The following is a 19943-nucleotide window of genomic DNA, read 5'->3' on the forward strand; positions in this document are numbered from 1 at the left end:
GCAATTTTTCCTCTGGAAATCCATTCCTACTCCCACACCATTCAAAGGGTGCTCATCCCAAATTGTATAGCTAAAAGTCTGGAGAGATTCTCAGTCATCCAGGTCATGGTTGTCCCAAAGGTGCTTTTTCAGGAGGCAAATGGACTTCTTTGTTTTTTTCTTTCGAAGACGTTTCACTTCTCATCCAAGAAGCTTCTTCAGCTCTTTCTTCAAAAGAAAAAAAAAAAGTCCAGTTGACTGAGAATCTCTACAGACTGTGTGTGTGTGTGTGTGTGTGTGTGTGTGTGTGTGTGTGTGTCACTGTAGAAAAATGATTGAGTTCTGCAGCTACTTATTAAATAATACTATGAGTTGCTATTAAGGAGAAGTCATGAATATATTTTTTTTAAACCACCAAAATAAACACAGCACTGAAAGTTCAGAGGAAAGAAAGATAGATGACCTGATAAGTAAAAATCAGCATGAAAAATAGTTCTTTTTCTCCAATATAATGTTTGAAATTTCAAAGCTGATAATGTCTCAAGTTTCTTTTAGGTTAAGTGCTGTTGGCATTTCAAAAATATCACATACCTGGAAATAAGCTCCATAAAATTTAGAAATTCGGGATATGAAATCCAGAAACACATCTTTTGATGATTTGGTGGAGGACAGATTTTAAAAGGAACAATGCCAAAATGAAGAGAGAAAGATAACTGGCAGAGCAAAAAAAAAAGAATTAAATATTCATGTTACAATTAATTTATTTAAAATTTTAATGGGTGCACACTTATGGTTCTCCATAATTGCATCTCAATTGATTCAAACAAATTAAAACTATATGAGTAGAAAAATACACCATGGGAACATGTCAAAGGCTACATCCGAATGTTTGACAAGTTCACATCCATTCTTATCCCTTAAAACTGAATTATTCCATCTCAACCAGATGTGCCTCACAGTTGTTTGGGGGATGAAATGAATTCCCATGGAAGCAATTTTGAACATGTGGAAGAAAGATAGGAAATCTAACAAATCAATAATTAATGTAGAGGATTTCACTTAAGCTTTTTATTCTCACTGAAGAAATTCACAGTAGTATAAATACCATTTGTGTTTTTCTACAGCAAAAATTGGGGGTAATAAATTGTTTTAGCTTGACTTCCTTACATGGGTTACTATATTTTCTGAAGCTAGCACAAAAAATAACATTTCATATTGGCAGAGAATAGATAAGTTTCATATATCTCATTATGTGAAATTGGAACAGAATGTAAGGAGTCTAATGAAAGTTGAGGTGATGTTGGCATATAATGTATTTGCTTAATCAGATCTCCCTATCTAGTCTTCCAGTTGTGACACCATTCAGCTTTAATTTAAATTTGAATATAGGACTGAATGTAATGGCCTTGTGGTTTCATATTTTTAACAAGACTTCTTCATTGTTTCCCTTTCTCTTGTGTTTTAAGTGTAAATCCCATCCATTCTGTGTATTGATGATTGTCCATTGAGGTGAATTCAGGGTATGCCTGATCTATTAGTTATTTAAAGATTAGGCCTGTCTATCTACCTAACATTTTTGCAACTGAGTAGTAATCCTTTATTTGAATTAGTTTTGCAGAGAACGATAGAAATATTTCAAAAATAAAATGTAATGATTTAAAATACTCTTCTACTCAAAACATTATACTCACCTTTCAATAGATTTCATCTAGCTTCTACATATACAGTATCTTTGGCTTAGCCCAAAGGTGCTTTTTTCAAGAGGCAACTGGACTTTCGTGTTTTTCTTTGAAGACGTTTTGATTCTCAACCAGGAAGCTTCTTCAGCTCTGACTGGATGGTGGGGACGTAAAATTGGAATGATCGAGGAAAATAAATGTCCAAGTCCAAGCTTATATTTGCCTTAAGATCAAGGCACCGTTCTGCCCATGGTCATCCAACACAAGCCCTAGGTACATTTTACATGGATATAAGCAGAACCAGAAAATAAGTTGTGGCTTGTCAAATTGTGCTTTTAAGATGAACGAAAAAAAAACAGCATCCCAAATAAAAGTGTGTATAAAGGAAAGGAGGGAGACAAGTTCTTCTTATTGTTTGTCTTGAAAAGTCTGCATTTTCATAGAATCATGGAATTGAAAGGGGGTCGTTCAGGATATCCTGATTATTCCTAAGTCAATACAGGTAGTCCTCTACTTAAAACAGTTTGTTTAGTGACTGTTCAAAGTTACCACGGTATTGAAAAACTGCGACTTTTGAGCATTTTCCCACAGTTACGACCGTTGCAGCATCCCCACAGTCACATGATCAAAACTCAGGTGCTTGACCATGGGTTCGTATTTAGATGTGTTACTGTGTCCCAAGGTCATGTGATCTCTTTTTACGATCTTCTGATGAGCAAAATCAGTGGGGAAGCCAGATTCACTTAACAACTGGGTTACCAACTTATCAATCGCAGCGATTCACCTAACAACCGGGACAAGAAAAGTTGTGAAATGGGGCAAAACTCACTTAACAAATGTCTCACTTAACAACTGAAATGTTGGACTCCATTGTGGTCATAAGTGAAGGAGTGCCTGTATAGTAATCCAGGTTCAAAGTTTCCAGACAGGGAGTTCTCCAGCCAACAGTGTGATGCCTTTGGAGAAATGTTCAGCTGTTATTACCTAGATAAATGGTTGTGCTGTAAAATTCCTCTCATAGTTTGGAAGCCGTTTCCTTACATTCAAGCAGAATCTGCTTTTCTTTAGCTTTCTGTGTTCTGCTCCCTGGGGTAAGAGGTTCTGTTCTTCATTCTGCCAGGTTCTTTTAAGTATCACCAAAAATGCTTTTATAATTGCAAAACAACTAAAATGTTGTTATAAAATCTTGGCCTTTCCTGATTCCGTGGCTTTTCTATATAAATGTCAAGATGCATTGTGACAAATGCTTAAGATACAGTTGCAAGAAAAAGTATGTGAACCCCTTGGGATTACGTGGAGTTTTGCATGAATTGGTCATAAAATGTGCTTTGAACTTCATCTAAGTCACAACAATAGAAAAACACAGTCTGCTGAAAATAATACTACACAAACATTAGATGTTGCCATGGTTTAATTGAACATAACATGTAAACATTCACAGTGCAGGGAGGAAAAAGTATGTGAGCCCCTAGCCTAATGACTTCTCCAAGAGCTAATTGGAGCCAGGAGTGTGCCAACATTGACTCCAATCAGTGTGATGACATTAGATGTGTTGCTGACAGCTGTCCTGCCCTTTAAAAACACACACCTGTTTTGGCTTTACTGGTTTCAAGAAGCACTGTCTGATGTGAACCATGCCTCGCAGAAAAGAGCTCTCAGAAGACCTACGATCAAGAATTGTTGACTTGCACGAAGCTGGAAAGGGTTACAAAAGTATCTCCAAAAGCCTTGATGTTCATGTGTCCACGGTAAGACAGACTATCTACAAGTGGAGAAAGTTTAGCACTGTTGCTACTCTCCCTAGGCATGGTCGTCCTGTAAAAATGACTGCAAGAGCACAGCGCAGAATGTTTCATGAGGTAAAGAAGAATCCCAGAGTGTCAGCTAAAGACCTACAGAAATCTCTGGCACATGCTAACATTTTTGTTGACACATCTACAATAAGGAAAACATTAAACAAGAATGGAGTACATGGGAGGACACCAAAGAGGAAGCTATTGCTGCCAAAAAAATATTGCAGCACGTTTGAAGTTTGCAAAAGAGCACCTGGATGTTCCACAGCACTACTGGCAAAATATACTGTGGACAGATGAAACCAAAATTGAGTTGTTTGGGAAAAACACACAACACTATGTTTGGAGAAAAAAAGGCACAGCACACCAACATCAAAACCTCATCCCCACTAAAACATGGCAGAGGGAGCATCATGGTTTGGGGCTACTTTGCTGCCTCAGGGCCTGGACGGATTGTTGTCATTGATGGGAAAATGAATTCCAGAGTTTTTCAAGACATTTTGCAGGAAAACGTACGACCATCTGTCCGCCAACTGAAGCTCCGCAGAGGATGGGTGATGCAACAGGACAATGACCCAAAGCATACAAGTAATTCAACAACAAAATGGCTTCAACAGCACAGAATACGCCTTCTGGAGTGGCCCAGTCAGAGTCCTGACCTCAACCCGATTGAAATGTGAATGCCCCAACACTGGAAGTCTTTAAGAAGATGTTGGATAGCCATTTGTCTGGAACGGTATAGGGTTTCCTGCCTAGGCAGGGGGTTGGACTAGAAGACCTCCAAGGTCCCTTCCAACTCTACTATTGTATTGTATAGAATCAAGATCACGTGAAGTGTTAATACCACTTTATAATGCCTTGGTAAGGCCACACTTGGAATACTGCATTCAGTTCTGGTCATCACGATGTAAAAAAGATGTGGAGACTCTAGAAAGAGTGCAGAGAAGAGCAACAAAGATGATTAGGGGACTGGAGACTAAAGCATATGAAGAACGGTTGCAGGAACTGGGTATGTTTAGCTTAAGGGAGAAGGACTAGGGGAGACATGATAGCATTGTTCCGATATCTCAGGGGTTGCCACAAAAAAGAGGGAGTCAAACTATTCTCCAAAGCACCTGAGGGTAGAACAAGAAGCAATGGGTGGAAACTAATCAAGGAGATAAGCAACTTAGAAATGAGGAGAAATTTCCTGACAGTTAGAACAATTAATCAGTGGAACAGTTTGCCTCCAGAAGTTGTGAATGCCCCAACACTGAAAGTCTTTCAGAAGATGTTGGATAGCCATTTGTCTGAAACGGTATAGAGTTTCAGGGGGTTGGACTAGAAGACCTCCAAGGTCCCTTCCAACTCTACTATTGTATTGTATTGTAAATGCTGTGGCGTTTATTTATTATTATTATTATTATTATTTTTAAATGCTGTCGCATGACCTTAAGAGAGTGATTCACAGCAGACATCCCAACAATATTACTACACTGAAACAGTTTTGTGAAGAGGAGTGGTCCAAAATTACTCCAGATCGTTGTGCAGGTCTGGTCTGCAACTACAGGAAACGTTTGGTTGAGGTTATTGCTGCCAAAGGAGGGTCAACCAGTTATTAAGTCCAACGGTTCGCATACTTTTTCCTCCCTGCACTGTGAAAGTTTACATGTTATGTTCAATTAAACCATGGCAACATCTAAAGTTTGTGTAGTATTATTTTCAGCAGACTGTGTTTTTCTATTGTTGTGACTTAGATGAAGTTCAGAGCACATTTTATGACCAATTCATGCAAAACTCCACGTAATCCCACTGGGTTCACATACTTTTTCTTGCAACTGTAGATCAGTTGGCCATAATGGGTGATTTTACAGGATAGAGGAACTTTTTCTCGCCTGTTTAGTATTAAACTCTTCCAGCTGATAATGTTTTCTGTGTTTTCTCTTCCCTACAAAAAAATAATTAGGGTATAGGTCCACTCTTAATTGTACTAACCGATATGCAAAATTTGTGTTAAGCTAAAAAAGGCATTCAAATTACTATGTTCCCATTTAGTGTTAACATGGTGCTAGTCACAGTACATGGTTGGTATTCATGTAATCTTAATTTAACACATTAGATTGTTATTGCTGAGTTCCAGAAATGGTAGGTAACCACCAGCTTTGTGTTACATGCTAAATTACTCTAAAATGGCGTTGGGTAGTTTTCAGATCATATGAATACATTTATATTCCACTAATCCAGATTCAGAGTATACAGTGTAGTATAAACCTAGCCGAGGGATGTGGTGGCCCAGGGGCTAAGACACTAAGCTTGTCGATCAGAAGGTCGGCAGTTCAGCGGTTCGAATCCCTAGCATCATGTAACAGAGTGAGCTCCCATTACTTGTCCCAACTTTTGCCAACCTAATAGTTCGAAAGCACATGAAAAATGCAAGTAGAAAAATAGGGACCACCTTTGGTGGGAAGGTGGTCCGTTCCAAGTGCCTTTGGCGTTTAGTCATGCCGGCCACATGATCACAGGGACGTCTTCGGACAGCGCTGGCTCTTTGGCTTAGAAACAGAGATGAGCATCGCCCCTTAGAGTCGGGAACGATTAACATGTATGTGCGAGGAGAATCTTTACCTTTACCTTATAAACCTAGCTATCGAGTCCTTATTTTACCTGGTAAGCCTGTAGTGAAATCTAAATTCATGTTTACACTTGAAACTAATGCTTAAAAGCAGGATGCCATGATTGATGGAAGCAAGGTCCATGATTGTCACGATGAGGAAATCCCATTTTCTTTCTCCTTCTTCTCAGGTTGTTCATGATTGAGAACATTTCTTACTAATTTGTATTTGTTAATGAGCAATAACCTCTGTGATCGAATAAAAGCTACAGGTATGTGACAGGGTATGATAATTCCATCTTTTCCATTATAGCTTGATTGCAGCAAAACGATTAGCTTCTGGGTAAAGAGGAGAATAAATTTCTCCTAAATATTGGGATGAACAGCTTTGCCTAACAAGTTATTAAATTCTTAAGCAACTGGTGGTATGAGGTGAGGAAATGCAACAGGATTTGGTTCCAGCCTGTTTCCATTGGACCACCCGATGTCACCGGGATGGAGTCAAATGCCTAAACGACGTCCCCAAGGAAAGCACTTTGAAATAAATGCTTCAAAAGCTAAGGTGGTTTGAAGGGATTCTTTTCTGAGGATCATGTTTGGCTGTTCTATGCTCCCTCTCATCATGGAAAGTATGGGGCAACCAATGAATGACAGTCGAAGGACGATACGTCCTACTTTAGATGAGTGCAGGTTACTGAAAGGTTTTTTTTTATTTTTTTGTACTATTGGGGTGGATCTTGCGGGCTGCTCTGCCCCATCAATTTGGGACCCAAAAGAGAGCTTCGCTCTCAGGTGGAGTCAATATAAGGAGAGATGGAGATATGGATACTTCCAAATGTTCTCTGATTAAAACCATTAAAGCATAGAAAAACCTATTATGGATTTATCTTGAAATGCCACGATCTTCTGTTATGCCCTCTGCCATAACAGTGACTTTTTTGTTGCTCATTGTTTTGAGCTTGAAAGGGTTGTATAAACAAGATTGTTAGAAAAATCGCATTCCAAATTATATGCTAGAGCTAAATGGCATTTCAGTCAGTATATTAGGAAAGATGCAAAGAAAAAAATTAGGGGAACTTACAGCAAAAATCTGTATCGAAGTAATCGCGTTAAGCTGCGTAGAAAAATATGCATATAGCAAAATTATGTCTTATTGTATTACTGTGGATTTTCAAACTCTGTTTAAAAAAAAGTTTGCCAAAAATTAAATTGAATGTAATACCATTTGAATACCTTTAGTATTAGCGCCTGGTAGATTTATAAGCCACGCCTCCCTCCCCCCCCCAAAAAAATCATCCTGAATTCCCACCCCCAACCCACAATTCTTTGTTCTTTGCTTTTTCTCATTATTTTTCAATACCCTTTTATGGGGATGGTAGAAATCTGAACGGCTATAACCATGCCGCACCTCTCTCTTTGTTTTGCATAGTTGTTTATTTATTGTGCTTTTTGTTTCTTTTTTTTCCGAATCCTTGGACAATAGGATGGTAAAGCTAACTGGGACTTGGCTATCTGTAACGGTTTGTTTGAAGTGATCAATAAACAGCCTGTCTCCCCCCTCACTTTTTTTTATTCTTTTTTTTATTGATGAGCTTGCCCAGCTACCCTGGTTCAATTCAGTGCGTTATTGCTTGCGGTTGGGTTGCAATGGTGGTGTCTGATGCGCCAGGAAAGAATGGTTTAGGCGCCTACGCTGGGGTCATGAGAGTAACATGAGAGGGAAGAGTTGGTTCTTACAGGTTACAAAGCAGCCAGTCGACCAGTCCACATTGAGGCCTGCATCCTGACATGGCTTCCGTCTGTTGTTTCTCGTAATACTTCATTACTTCCTGAACAATATCTCCCACACTGTAGCCTTTCTTGACGGCTTTATCAGCCAGCTGTGGAAGTCTGTTTAGGTCTCCATTGTGCTCGTTCATGAAAGTCAGGTTTGGCACGTTGAATTGTGAAGCAACCAACCACTGGAGCACAGCTTGCAGTTCTCTGTTTTGGGTACTGTTGTTGCAGTTCTGGTTGTTCACAATCACCTCGGATCCTGTACCTACCAATGGTCTTCCGTTGCATCTTCCATCAGATTCATTGCCTTTAGCCATCAACATGCACAACTTCATCACAGATTCCACCAGCTGATCAATAAATTGTCTGTTGATCTGTTCCATGTTGTCATACATCTCAGGGCATCCATTTGATTTTGGTGAGCTCCTTTGTGGTCTGCACTCAGCGAAAGCAGGTTGTTTGTAGCCTTTGTCAAAACTCTCGTCTGAACAGCCAGCTTCTCTTAGTACTTTCTGGATGATTGACAAAAGGATACTTGAAATATCACATTTTTGTGATTCAAGGCTATCCTGCCTTCCTCCACTTGGCCTTGAACCATATTTGGAGCCTCCAGTTCTGTCATGGACGTAGCCAAACGATGTAGTATTTGACTCCCGGCATCCCTGGTCTTTGTTTTTTTCTAACAGATGTTGCTGTATTAACATTAATGCTGTTACGATAAGGTCTTTAGCATACACATCCATTGAACAGTGCTTATCTGAACCCTTGCTTCCGGATGGAAGAGGTCTCATCTGTCCGTTTCCTCTGTTACCTAGAGGGCCATGCATCTCCCCCTTAAGTGATGCGAACTGAAGTCCTTGAGATCTGGAGTCACAATGAGTACCAGCTTTCAGTGCTGCAAAAGCTAAGCTTTGAGATTTCTTATCGTCCCCTGAAAGGGCTTTAAATAAGCGTTTCACCATCGCTTCCAGAATCTCAGTTGATTTCTGGGTCCCAGCGTTGAAAAGGTTCTTCTTCACAGTATTGATGAAATCCGAATCTGTCATGAGCACTCCTGTCACATTGTGTAAGTTCTTCATGGTGGAATCGATTAAGTCAGATATGACGTCTCTGGTATGTTTGAGGAGGACTTTCTTTAGCACTACACAGGCTGGTGGAGGATGCTTCCCCTTTTGGACTTTCATTGTTTTCATGAACGAGAACATCATATCTGAAGCAACCTGGTTTGCATACACCATCAGCCCCTTGCTACAAGAACCATCATCTTGTGCTGACTGTTTCCTTTCCAGCATTTGTCTGTCTGCTCCCTGGTTGTAGCCATTTTGCTTGCTCTGATTAGACATCTCACCATAAAAGAGTGAGGTCTTTCTTGGGTCATCCTGAGATGATTTGGGAGACAGCTTGGCATAGTCATCCCCATTCTTGCCATTAGATCCTCGGATGGACTGACGAATACATCTTCCGCTGCTTTCCAGTTTATCCTTCATTTCTTTGTGTGCCATTTGAACCACTAAGGAACAAAGCTTGTTAACGTAATATGAAAGGTCATCTCCTCTCTGGCTACAAGAGCCTCTGAATGACGTGTCGCTTCCCTGGGACATCTTTTCAATTGCAGGCGATTCGTAAGCTGATTTACGAGGGCCTGAGGGCCTTAGTGCATGCTTGAATCCAATTGCGTATTTCTGAAGGTCGTTGCTGAGCCAGCTCACAACGTTAAGTTCTTCAGAGGAACCTTGTTTGAAAAGGCAGACTGCTCCTTCAGTATTGCTGTGCCGATTGTGTTCGTTGTCCTTAATCACAATGACTTCTTTTTCTTCAAGATTACTTAGGTCAACGCAAGGGTCAGCGGCACTTCTTTTACGTCTGTTTCTATCCTTTATGTTAAGGTTGGCAACATCAACAAAACAGATAACTTTACGATCTTGATCCCTTTCTCCTTCAGGGCTGTATAGGTCTACTTTGCAAAGGCCAGATTGACTGTGTAACCAGTCAATCTCATGAGCCATACTATTTAAACGGAACCAGAATAGAAACCCGGGTCATCGACCGCTCTTCTTTCAGTTTTTGTTGACCTTGACCCTGCCCCACTCAAGATGTTGCCTCCTCTCTTAGCTTTCCATGCTCTTGTGCTGGCTGGTAGCATATTCATTTGTGTGCACAGATTGTTTCTATGACAGCGGTGACATCATAAAGCAGTAATATCATCCAGCAGCCAATCATCCCTTGGTCATGGTTAACATTCGATTGTTTTGCAGTTCCCATTGCCCAACCTGCACTAAAGTAAAACCAACGGATGAAAATCATCTTGTTAAGGATATAGGATTTGCATGAAAAAGTATTCTTTGCTGCTTAAATAAACCAGTGTTTAGAACACTGTCAACAAAACAAATAACATTGATTCAAAAGTCCTTTTGTTTCCTCCAAAATGTATATTTTATTACATTTCATGAAGCTTGATAATACTGCTTGGTTTGAATGCGTTTAAAAAGTGAAGCATAATCTTTGACAACTATCCTTATCACACAAAAAAAAGGAAAGCTCATTTTGTCCATTAAGCCTTCCTTGGTTTAAAAATCTGCTCACTTATTCCTGAATCACTTTCCATTATGCTATTACTTTTTTCTTCATTTTTGTTATCTATCATTGTTTTGTATCAGTTGCATTGGCAGTTTCTTCATATCATCTTGACTTGCCTTTGTCTATTATATACCCAGAAATAAATGGTACGTGACTGAATGAGAAAAGAGCCTAAGATGAATGGGGTTGTTTAAAAAGAAGAAGAAGAAGACATAAAGAATACAATAACAAAACATGACAGTATCACAATAAATCATAAGAATAACAGCCAATATTGTTACACAGAATGAATGAAAATAAAAATACAGTTGCAAGAGTTAATAAGAGGGACCAATCATCAAAGAATTGTATATATAGGCCATTTGGATTTGTAAAAATGGTGTTAATAAAAAAGTAAAAACTTGGTATCAGTTGAGGTGTCCAAGGTGCTCAAAACAGCAATGGTTTCTTCAATTATGATGCAATGATTGCTGTGAGTCAACATGAATTTGTCAAAAACTCAACTCATTTCATTTTTTGATCCAGTACAAATTGTGGAAGGGTGCTAAGTAGAATATATTTTGACATAGGATATATAATAATTTTATGATAATCTGATTAGCATTTAGTTAAATAGCTCTGGATATTATATCTAATCACTGGATTAGACATAATATTTAAAAAATGGTACTCAAAGTTTTTATCGATGATTTCTCTTCAAACTGAAGTTCGGTATCAAATGGAGGCAATGTAGTTGAACCTTGGGAGCAGTATCTCTTACTGTTTTAATTAAAAATGTAGACAAAGAGGTAAAAAAAAACAATAGCTTATCATATTTGTAGACGATCCAAAAGTGGATGAGATCACTAATGTTCCAGAAGAAGTCATGCAATATAGAGTAGAGCAGTAAGCTGAAAATAGTAGCCAGGAATTTAAAAGAACTGGATATATTTAGCCTTAAGAAAAGATTAGCATGGGATAACATTTTCAAATACATGGAGGTCAAGACCATACAATATCAAGTTAGAAGAAGGCAAATTTAAGTTGAAAAACTTCCTAACAACAGAAGTTCAACACTGGCAAGAGTAACTGTCCCCTCCCCTTCCCAAAAACATGGATATTTCCTAACTGCCTGTATTCAAGTAAGTCTAATTAGTCAACTGTGATATCAGCCATATATGCTACTCCATAGAAAGTTGCACTACATAGTAGGTCATTGATGGCTAATCTTTTTGTCGTCATGTGCTGCACCCAGAATGCAATGTGCGTGCAACACTCCCCCCTCCATGCTCCCCCGTGTATACGCATGCACGCACACCTCTGCCCCATTTTGGGCCTAGTAGGCCTCCCTGCAGCCTTCTGGGAGCAAAAACAGGGCATGGGGGGAGGGGCACGCCACACCACCTGCACTCTGTTTTGCACTCTTTTGTCTGAAGTTTTCAAATAATAAATTATAATTAAATAAATGAGATTTTAATCTAAACCAAATTAGTTTCAGGAACACGTCTACACAGGTCTGCATTAGATAACATACAGCCAACGGCACCAAGGCAACAGTCACTTCGAAATACAAATCTAAAAGGCAGAAAGGAGCTTAAAATAAGTTTAATGTTTAAAAACGCAGAAAATAGTTTGCGGAGTCCTTGGTTATTCGCTTACAGGCGTTTCATTCCCCAAATAGGCAATGTTTTCGGGGCTAGAAGGAAGTGGGGTTTGCTATCTGTTAATTGATTTGCCTTTTGGGGGGAACAAATTTCAGAAGATATTTTCAATTCCCTGCAAATTATAGCGAAAGCACTGATAATGTACTAAGATCTTTTGAGATAATTATAAAGTTAGGAGATTTTGACAAATGTGGAGAGAGATGAGTGGCGCCAAAGGGGTGACTAGACAGTGCTTAGGTCACTACTACAGCTTGATCTATTAACACTGAGGAAAACAACTGGAAGTTTTTTCCCCAAAAGTATTTTTTTTAAAAAAAACCTCTTGTAAACATGACACAGAGAACTACCAAGTGGGGAACATAGGAAAGTTTCCATTACACAATATTTTATTTTGGAAGTTATCCAATCTCAAAACAAGTCTATTCTGAGATGTTTATGGACCACTTCAAACTGCCTGATTAGAACAGTTCATGAGGGAACTTTTGTTCTTCCTTGCTACCATATCTGTGGTGGGATTCAAATAATTTAACAACCAGTTCTCTGCCCCTAATGACCAGCTGGGTAGGCGGGGCTTGGTGGTCATGTGACGGGGTGGGCGTGGACAACTCGACGTCACTGACATCGATGGGCGCTTCGCCTTAGCTGTTACCATGTAATAAGGGTTAACCGAAGAGGCAGTTTCTGTAAGCAAGGGAATAAAGATTAGGCTAGAAACAACACCAGAATGTTTCCTTCCTGCCTCACAGGATTAGCCCTGTAAAGTGGAAAAAAGCAAAATGATACTACACTTGATCTTAGCCAAAAGGCTGAGAAGCGATTGAGAAGCATTGAAAAAAGTGACTTATGACCATTTTTCACTCTTATATGACCGTTGCAGCATCCCCAGGGTCACTTGATCAAAAATCAGATGCTTGACAACTGGTTCATATTTATGACGGTTGCCATGTCCCAGGGTCACGTGATCATCTCTTGCAAAGTCAATGGGGAAACCAGATTCACTTAACAAGCAAAGTCAATGGGAAAACCAGATTCACTTAACAACATATTACAAACTTAACGAAGGCAATGATTCACTTAACTGCAGCAAGAAAAGTAAAATGGGCAAGCTCACTTAACAGATGTTTCACTTAACAACATAAATTTTGGGCTTGATTTTGTTCGTAACTTGAGGACTACCTGTATTTGAAATCCACTCCTCGTGGCCAATGCAAGGCTTGTTAGTTTAATTTAGACTATATTATTTTTCTCAGCTAAAACAATGCTTCTATTATTTTCAACATTTGCCATATCACTGACATGGTGCCTATTAAATTCTTGCTGTTGTGAGACTTGATCCTGGTTTGCTTTTCTGTCTTGTATTGAAAATAGCCAAATTTCTTCAATATTAGAATTTTTTTTGTAAATCTAGTGCAGGGGTCAGCAACCCGCGGCTCTGGAGCCACATGTGGCTCTTTTATCCCTCTGCTGTAGCTCCCTGTCGCCGGTCGGCTCCACAATTAATCGGGCTTTTGGTTAGGACAGGTAGAGGAAAAAGGATGCCACACTAGGAGGAGACTCTATGGTGGGGGAACCGGACTTCCGGTCGGCTGCAGAATTGAACAGGGAGCTTCCGGTTAGGACCTTTGTGGCTCTTTTATTGTTTAAGGTTACCGATCCCTGATCTAGAGGGTGTGTGTGTGTGTGTGTGTGTGTGTGTGTGTGTGTTTAAACCATTTATAGAGCTTCCCATCTCATAATAGCAACTCCGAGAAGCATACAAAGATTAAATCCTCCTAACAATATGTTCCCCATGACGCCCAGATTAAAACAATAACCCTCAAAACAAAACCACAACAAACTCATCTAATTTACTAGCCTAAATGACTGCCAGGACTTAAAATTTACGAAAAGTAGTGTATATTGGAGGTGATGACCCTTTGAGAGCTATATGCAACGAAATTTCATTTTAATGTATGCCTATTAGTGTACATTCAAAGTGACAATAAAGTTATTCTAAGTCTAAAAGCTAACAGAATTAAACCCATCTAAATCTCTGGGAGGGATTGCTGTTCCTCAGTGCAGGCACGGCCCCAAAGAATGCATGTATTTACACGAAAAGATACCTTTAAAAATATTTATTTGCCTTTTTCTTTTTTTAGGTCCAGAATTTGACTTTGCGGAGTCAGAAGCTGGGTGTATTGTCTACTTCTCAAAATGGAACGCCCAAAATCTCAAGTCAACCCCAGACATTAGCTGTGTGTCCTAGCAAATCTGTAACCGGTGCCAAAGCCAGCCAATCGGATCTAGAAAGCAAAAGGAAAGGAGACAGCCCAAATGCTGAGCCTCGAAGTCCAGCTGTTACCCGTACGTCAAGTATTCATCAGTTAATGGCACCAGGTAGGACAATCCAACAGTAGGACATCCTTAAAAGCCCACAGAAGGATTTTTAAGGATGCTCTTTTATAGTTAAGACTTTTGTTGAAATGTTTGTCCATTTGTTGCCACCCCAGTCACCAAGTACCAAAACCACTTGATTTGTAGGCATTATTATGTCAGTTGGTTTGCATCCAATAATATGTCGGGTAGGCTACAAAACCTGAATCTCTACGGAACTAAAGGATGCTCTTCATTGGTGGGGACTCATTTCATGCGAAGCCCTTGGACTAAGGGAGCAGAAGTCTCTGCTCTCTTTTCTCTGTCTCTTTTGTATCTCAGATGTTGTTTATTGACTAGTTATGATATTAGGAGCATGGATCACATTATTCCAAATAAGAAATCTGATGTGCCTGAATAATTAGATATGGGAAGTCAGCATTTACAATATTTTAATTTATTAAAGAAAACTAAGAAAGAAAAGAAATGAATCCCCTGTGTATCAACATTTGAGAAGGTTTTGCCACTTAACAGAACCAGTTGAATTGATTAGAAGAAATTTAGAACTTCGGTACAGAATTCAGTAAATTCAAAAATCAGTCGGCATCAAATGTTAGATTCAAAGTTCTAGCTGAAAACTATGAGCCATGATGGCACTGTGGTTAGAGTGCAGTACTGCAGACTACTTCTGCTGACTGCCAGGTTACTGCAGTTTGGCAGTTCAGATCTCACCAGGTTTAAGATGGACTCAGCCTTCCATCGTTCTGAAATGGATAAAATGAGGACCCAGATTGTTGGGGGCAATATGCTGACTCTGTAAGACGGCATGTAAGTCTAAGTGCTATTGCTATTGCTATCCTTGAATTACTTGTAGAGATTAGGCAGCATAAATAACCCAATACAATATTTTCCTTGCACTCGATCCAATAATCCAGAAAATCATACTCATTGCTTTCTTTTATTGTTTAATAAAATAAAGATAAAGTGGATTTAGTTCTTGTTGTTAAAGTTCAAAGCGAGACATCTATTTTAAGTCACTTAAGGTACAATATTTTTTTCCTTGCTTTGAATGTGTTTTTTTCCTTAGAAATTCAATTGTATAGATCCTTAGATAAAGCTGCTCATGTTAAAGATTTCTAAAATTATTTTTGTAAAAAAACCAAATCAAAACATCTTGGGGATTGGAGGAGGAGCCAATGTCGCGACGATACGTAGGTCCTGATGCTCTGAGACCGCAGCTGATACTTTTGCCGCTGGGTGGTCCAATCAGACCTAAACCGTCCGGCAGAGACGGTGAACAGGAAGAATATGTCTTGCTGATCTCAGGGACATCGCAAAGTCCCTGATCGATGCAAGAGAAGTTCCTCAAGCTGGCAACAAAAAATCCAGCCAAGGCTGATTAAGTTGGGGCGGCTCTAAAACGGAAGGATACGGAAAGAGAAAATGTTTCCAGCTGGTGAGGAATTTTTACCGTTTTAAAAGAGACTGCCTATAAAAAACTTAAAATTAATTTAAATTGAAGAACAGGAGAAATAAGCGGCAGAATTAAGCTTTGAATGATTTTGGACAGTGGGTTATCTTACTTTTTAAATGCTATCTTCATGGATGGAATTTATGCAAGCCTTTTAAAACGAATGGATTAAGTTTTCTTCTTCTATTTTTTTCTTTTATTATCTTTGTAACCTATGGACTAAAATTCTCTTCTTTCATTACTGTGAGTGTTTTTCTAACTCATTCAAGAATCGGACCTTTTTTTTAACTTGGAATATAAAAAAAAATACAAAAAGAAACAAAGAAAATTGTAACAATAACACTGCTACTTGGAGGCTGGAGGTTTGTGTATTGGAAACGAAACACTTTTACTTTCCTTACTGATTATCCTGACTTGGCACTCCAAGGTCTCACTGCTTGTTTATAGAGAGCGATAAGAAGAGAAGCATACAAATGTCCCTTTGAAATATATCTTTAACCAGGGAAAAGTGAAAATAAAATTTTATTGTCAATTTATGCTTAATCTTGTAAAAACCTTCCAATTCAGAGCAGCAGTGTTTGTTAGCTGGAAATAATGGCACAACTTCAACAGCAGAAAGAAACCTTAAGCCTGCAAAAGATATTCTTAGAAATTTGATGAAGAAGTTGGAGATGTTTATCAGTGGAAGAAGTGGAGGTTAGAATCCTAAAAACCGAAGAGGAAAATGACCATAAAGAAATTAAATCTGCTGATATTTATGGTGATTGGTTTGTGTCTGGGAATGGAAAGAGTGGAATACAGAAAGAGGAATTAAATGGATGGGAACTCTACCCCAGATGGCAAGATATAGAAGAAGAAAAAACAAAAGAATTTATGGATTTAAAGAGGGAAATTTTATTAGCAACATCTTTGATAACACTACTGACAATTAAAGGCAAGCTGGTTAAGGAAACAGAAGAAGGGCATCGAAATTACATGAGAGATTTTATAAGCAATGAATTGCAAAGAGGAGTCCATACAAATTTGATTAAGGAGATGATTAGAGGACTGATACCACAAATGGCAGAAGACATGAGACTGTTTTGCTACTGGAAAGGTACAGGTTGATAGATGGAAGTGTATAATTTAAAACTAGTTAAACTTAGTGAAATTTAGTGACAATAGATATAGTGAAATAAATAATTGATAATGATGATAATGTATACATGTGTAGTGTTATGATAAGTAATAATGGGATATGAATATCGAGTGGTAGCCATGAAAGGAAGATTAGAAATCTTTTTGATTATATATAAATGTTAATAAAAAAGAACCATGTTAGATTCATTAAGTCTTGATTATTAGGGGGGGAAATGTTATGATACAGCAGCGATGGCGAACCTTTTTTGGCTTGCGTGCCACAAGTGGGGGGAGCGCAGGGGGGTCGTGTGCGGGCGTGCCGCACCCATAATGCAACGCGCAATCCCCCAGTGCACATGCGCGCACAACGCGCACAATCCCCCCAATTTTTAAATGCTTTTTTTTGCCCTCCCCAGGCTCCAGAGGCTTTATAGGAGCCTGGGGAAGGCGAAAAGAACCTCCCCCCCCCCCCCCCGGAAGCCCTCCAGAGGCTTCAGGGACCATCCGGAGGCTTCCCTGAAGCCTTCGGAGCACTTAAAACCACCCTCCGAGCAAGCTGGAAGTGACTTCCGGGTTGCTCGGAGGGTCATTTTAAGCGCTCCGAAGGCGTCAGGGAAGCCTCCGGACGGTCCCTGAAGCCTTCGGAATGCTTAAAACGACCCTCCGAGCAACCCGGAAGTCACTTCGGGTTTGCTCGGAGGGTGGTTTTAAGCGCTCCGAAGGCATCAGGGAAGCCTCCAGACGGTCCCTGAAGCCTCCGAGGGGGGGCTCTTTTCACCCTCCCCAGGCTCCTATAAAGCCTCTGGAGCCTGGGGAAGGCGAAAAATAGCTTTTAAAAAGGTGAACCCAGCTGAAAGGGGAGCGCCTTGCGTGCCCTGACAAATGGCTCCGTGTGCCACTTGTGGCACGCGTGCCATAGTTTCGCCATCACTGTGATACAGGATATAGTCAAATAAAGGAGGGATAATGATAACAACGTATACATATGTATGAGATCAACATAAGGAAACTGGATGTAAATTGTAAACAGTGATTTAGAAAGGAGGATTAGAAAATTACTAAATATTATGGATGTTTAGCTAGAATAGGACATAAGAATTCATTGTTATTGGAGGATTTTAGAAATAGTAAATGAACCAGTATGTGGTTATGTATTAAATCTTGGTATATTTTATGATGAAGGATGTTTAAACAATTATAGTCAAATGAAAATGGAGATATGATGATGGTAACATGTATAAATATCTGAGTTAAAATACTTGAATTAATATGAATTATGGTTGATGACTGTGGAAGAGATGCACGAAAGTCTTTTGTAACCAACTGATACACTTTCTACAGTATGTAAAGGACGAAGATTCTTTGTATGTTTGTTTTTAAAATAAAAAATAAAAAAAATTTCTACAAAAAAAACATCTGGGGATTGATTTATACAAACTTACTATAAGTTTAATTGTACATAATCACAGATGTCTTTCTCTTATGGCTTTGTCAAATTTAAGTTAAGTTAAATATAATGGGTATTAAGCAGCAAACAGTAGGTAAACCTACGTACAAATATTGATATTTATCTGAAAATAAGCATATTTTAATGGCTTTCTGTGCTCTTAAAATAAATATTAATTGTAAATCTTTCCATTTTTATTGTGTAGCCTCATATTCTCCGATGCAACCTCATTCCCTGTTAAAACATCAGCACCCCGCTCTTCACTCGCCACCTTCCAAGCTCTCACACCATCAGCTAATCTTTCAGCAACAGCAAGTCCAACCAATCACACTCCAGCTGCCTCCCAGCCACGAAGCCACTCCGTCCCAGCACTGTGCCCCCCTTCAGGGCCATCCTCTGACTCCAGATCCCGCCATTACCCCATCCCAGCACTGCACCCCTGTCCATGTCCACCCTCCTCCACTTTCTCCAACCCCATCCCCATCCCCACAACAATCCGTTGTAGTATCTCCGCCGCCCCCTACTTCGCCCAGCCAATCCCCCAGTATAATTATCAACCCCCAGACTCTTATTCAGTCCCATCCATTGACATCGTCGGCGCTCCAGTCCAAACATAACTCGGTGCAAGCTGATGAGAGTTCAACGGAATCAACCTCACAGTCTGCTGCTCATCCGCCCCAGTTGTCCCCTTCCCCATTAGTCCACGGGGGACCAGCAGACCACCCTTCCATGCTGACTCCCAGCCAACAGATGTCATCGCCATCATCTCATCAACCATACCCAACATTGCACCCAGCGCCAGTTCCACTTGCAACCTCTCCACAGCTGTCATCAACTCCAGCCCACCCTCAACAGATGAGCCTTCCTCCTGTTCCATCTTTGCAAGTCCAGCCTGAACTTTTGTCCCAAGATCAGGTTTTGGTACAAAATACCTTAGTTTCTGAAGAGGAGCTTCCCGCTGCTGAAGCTTTGGTCCAGCTGCCACTTCAGACACTTCCGCCTCCCCAAACGGTTGCAGTAAACCTCCAAGTGCAACAAACAGTACCTATTGAAACCCCAGTGGTAAGTCTCTGGAGAATGACTTCCTTTCTAGTTTTAAAACTGTGTGAAAGATGGACAAGTGAAAGTTATCTGAAATATTTATTGGCATTAGGTTCCTGCTGACGAAGCAAAATTTTGAAGGATTGTAAGCACTGTTGTAAATAGGGATTGTGCAGAGCTGTTGAAAGCAGACCGAGCTAGAGCGTTTTGTGCAAGAGAAGCAAATCCATCTCTCGGAGCATTAAAACGAGTGTGCCCTTCAGAAAGCTCATCGTAATTGTTTTAGCTGTGCTGAGCCTTCTGAAGAGAGTAGCTATTTTAATGCTTGGAGGGAGGTCAGCTTTACCTGCCCCAGTGTGCTTGGCAATGCCCCCCCTTCCGAATGCTTTGCAAAGCTCTAGTAAAATTTGGTAAGCACTTGTTTGTTTGAGAGGTAATTGGTGATGCCATAATTTATTTTGTTTGTATTTCCCTCC

At 39.8% G+C, this 19943-nt stretch overlaps 2 protein-coding genes across 11 annotated transcripts in view; one reads left to right on the top strand and one right to left on the bottom strand.

Annotated features, from left to right (window-relative positions):
• The window catches only part of PHC3 (polyhomeotic homolog 3), a 395745-nt gene that overhangs the window by 25040 nt on the left and 350762 nt on the right, over nucleotides 1-19943 (top strand). For all 10 annotated transcript variants that reach the window (XR_014175581.1, XR_014175582.1, XR_014175583.1 and 7 more), the window contains 2 exons: nucleotides 14176-14413; nucleotides 18632-19488. Coding sequence is in view for 7 of the 10 variants with exons in the window: in XM_081955583.1 (XP_081811709.1) it covers nucleotides 14176-14413; nucleotides 18632-19488 (1095 nt within the window). In the remaining 3 variants the exon portion in view is untranslated. The remainder of the gene's footprint in view (nucleotides 1-14175; nucleotides 14414-18631; nucleotides 19489-19943) is intronic.
• Nucleotides 7775-9823, bottom strand: LOC309393399 (A-kinase anchor protein 4-like; the record flags this gene model as incomplete). The annotated part of the gene is made up of 1 exon (XM_081955589.1): nucleotides 7775-9823. One exon carries the CDS (start codon nucleotides 9821-9823, stop codon nucleotides 7775-7777), a length of 2049 nt encoding a protein of 682 aa, XP_081811715.1.

The sequence above is a fragment of the Natrix helvetica genome (genome assembly GCF_964273705.1).
Source record: "Natrix helvetica genome assembly, chromosome: 5".
Taxonomy (NCBI): domain Eukaryota; kingdom Metazoa; phylum Chordata; class Lepidosauria; order Squamata; family Natricidae; genus Natrix; species Natrix helvetica.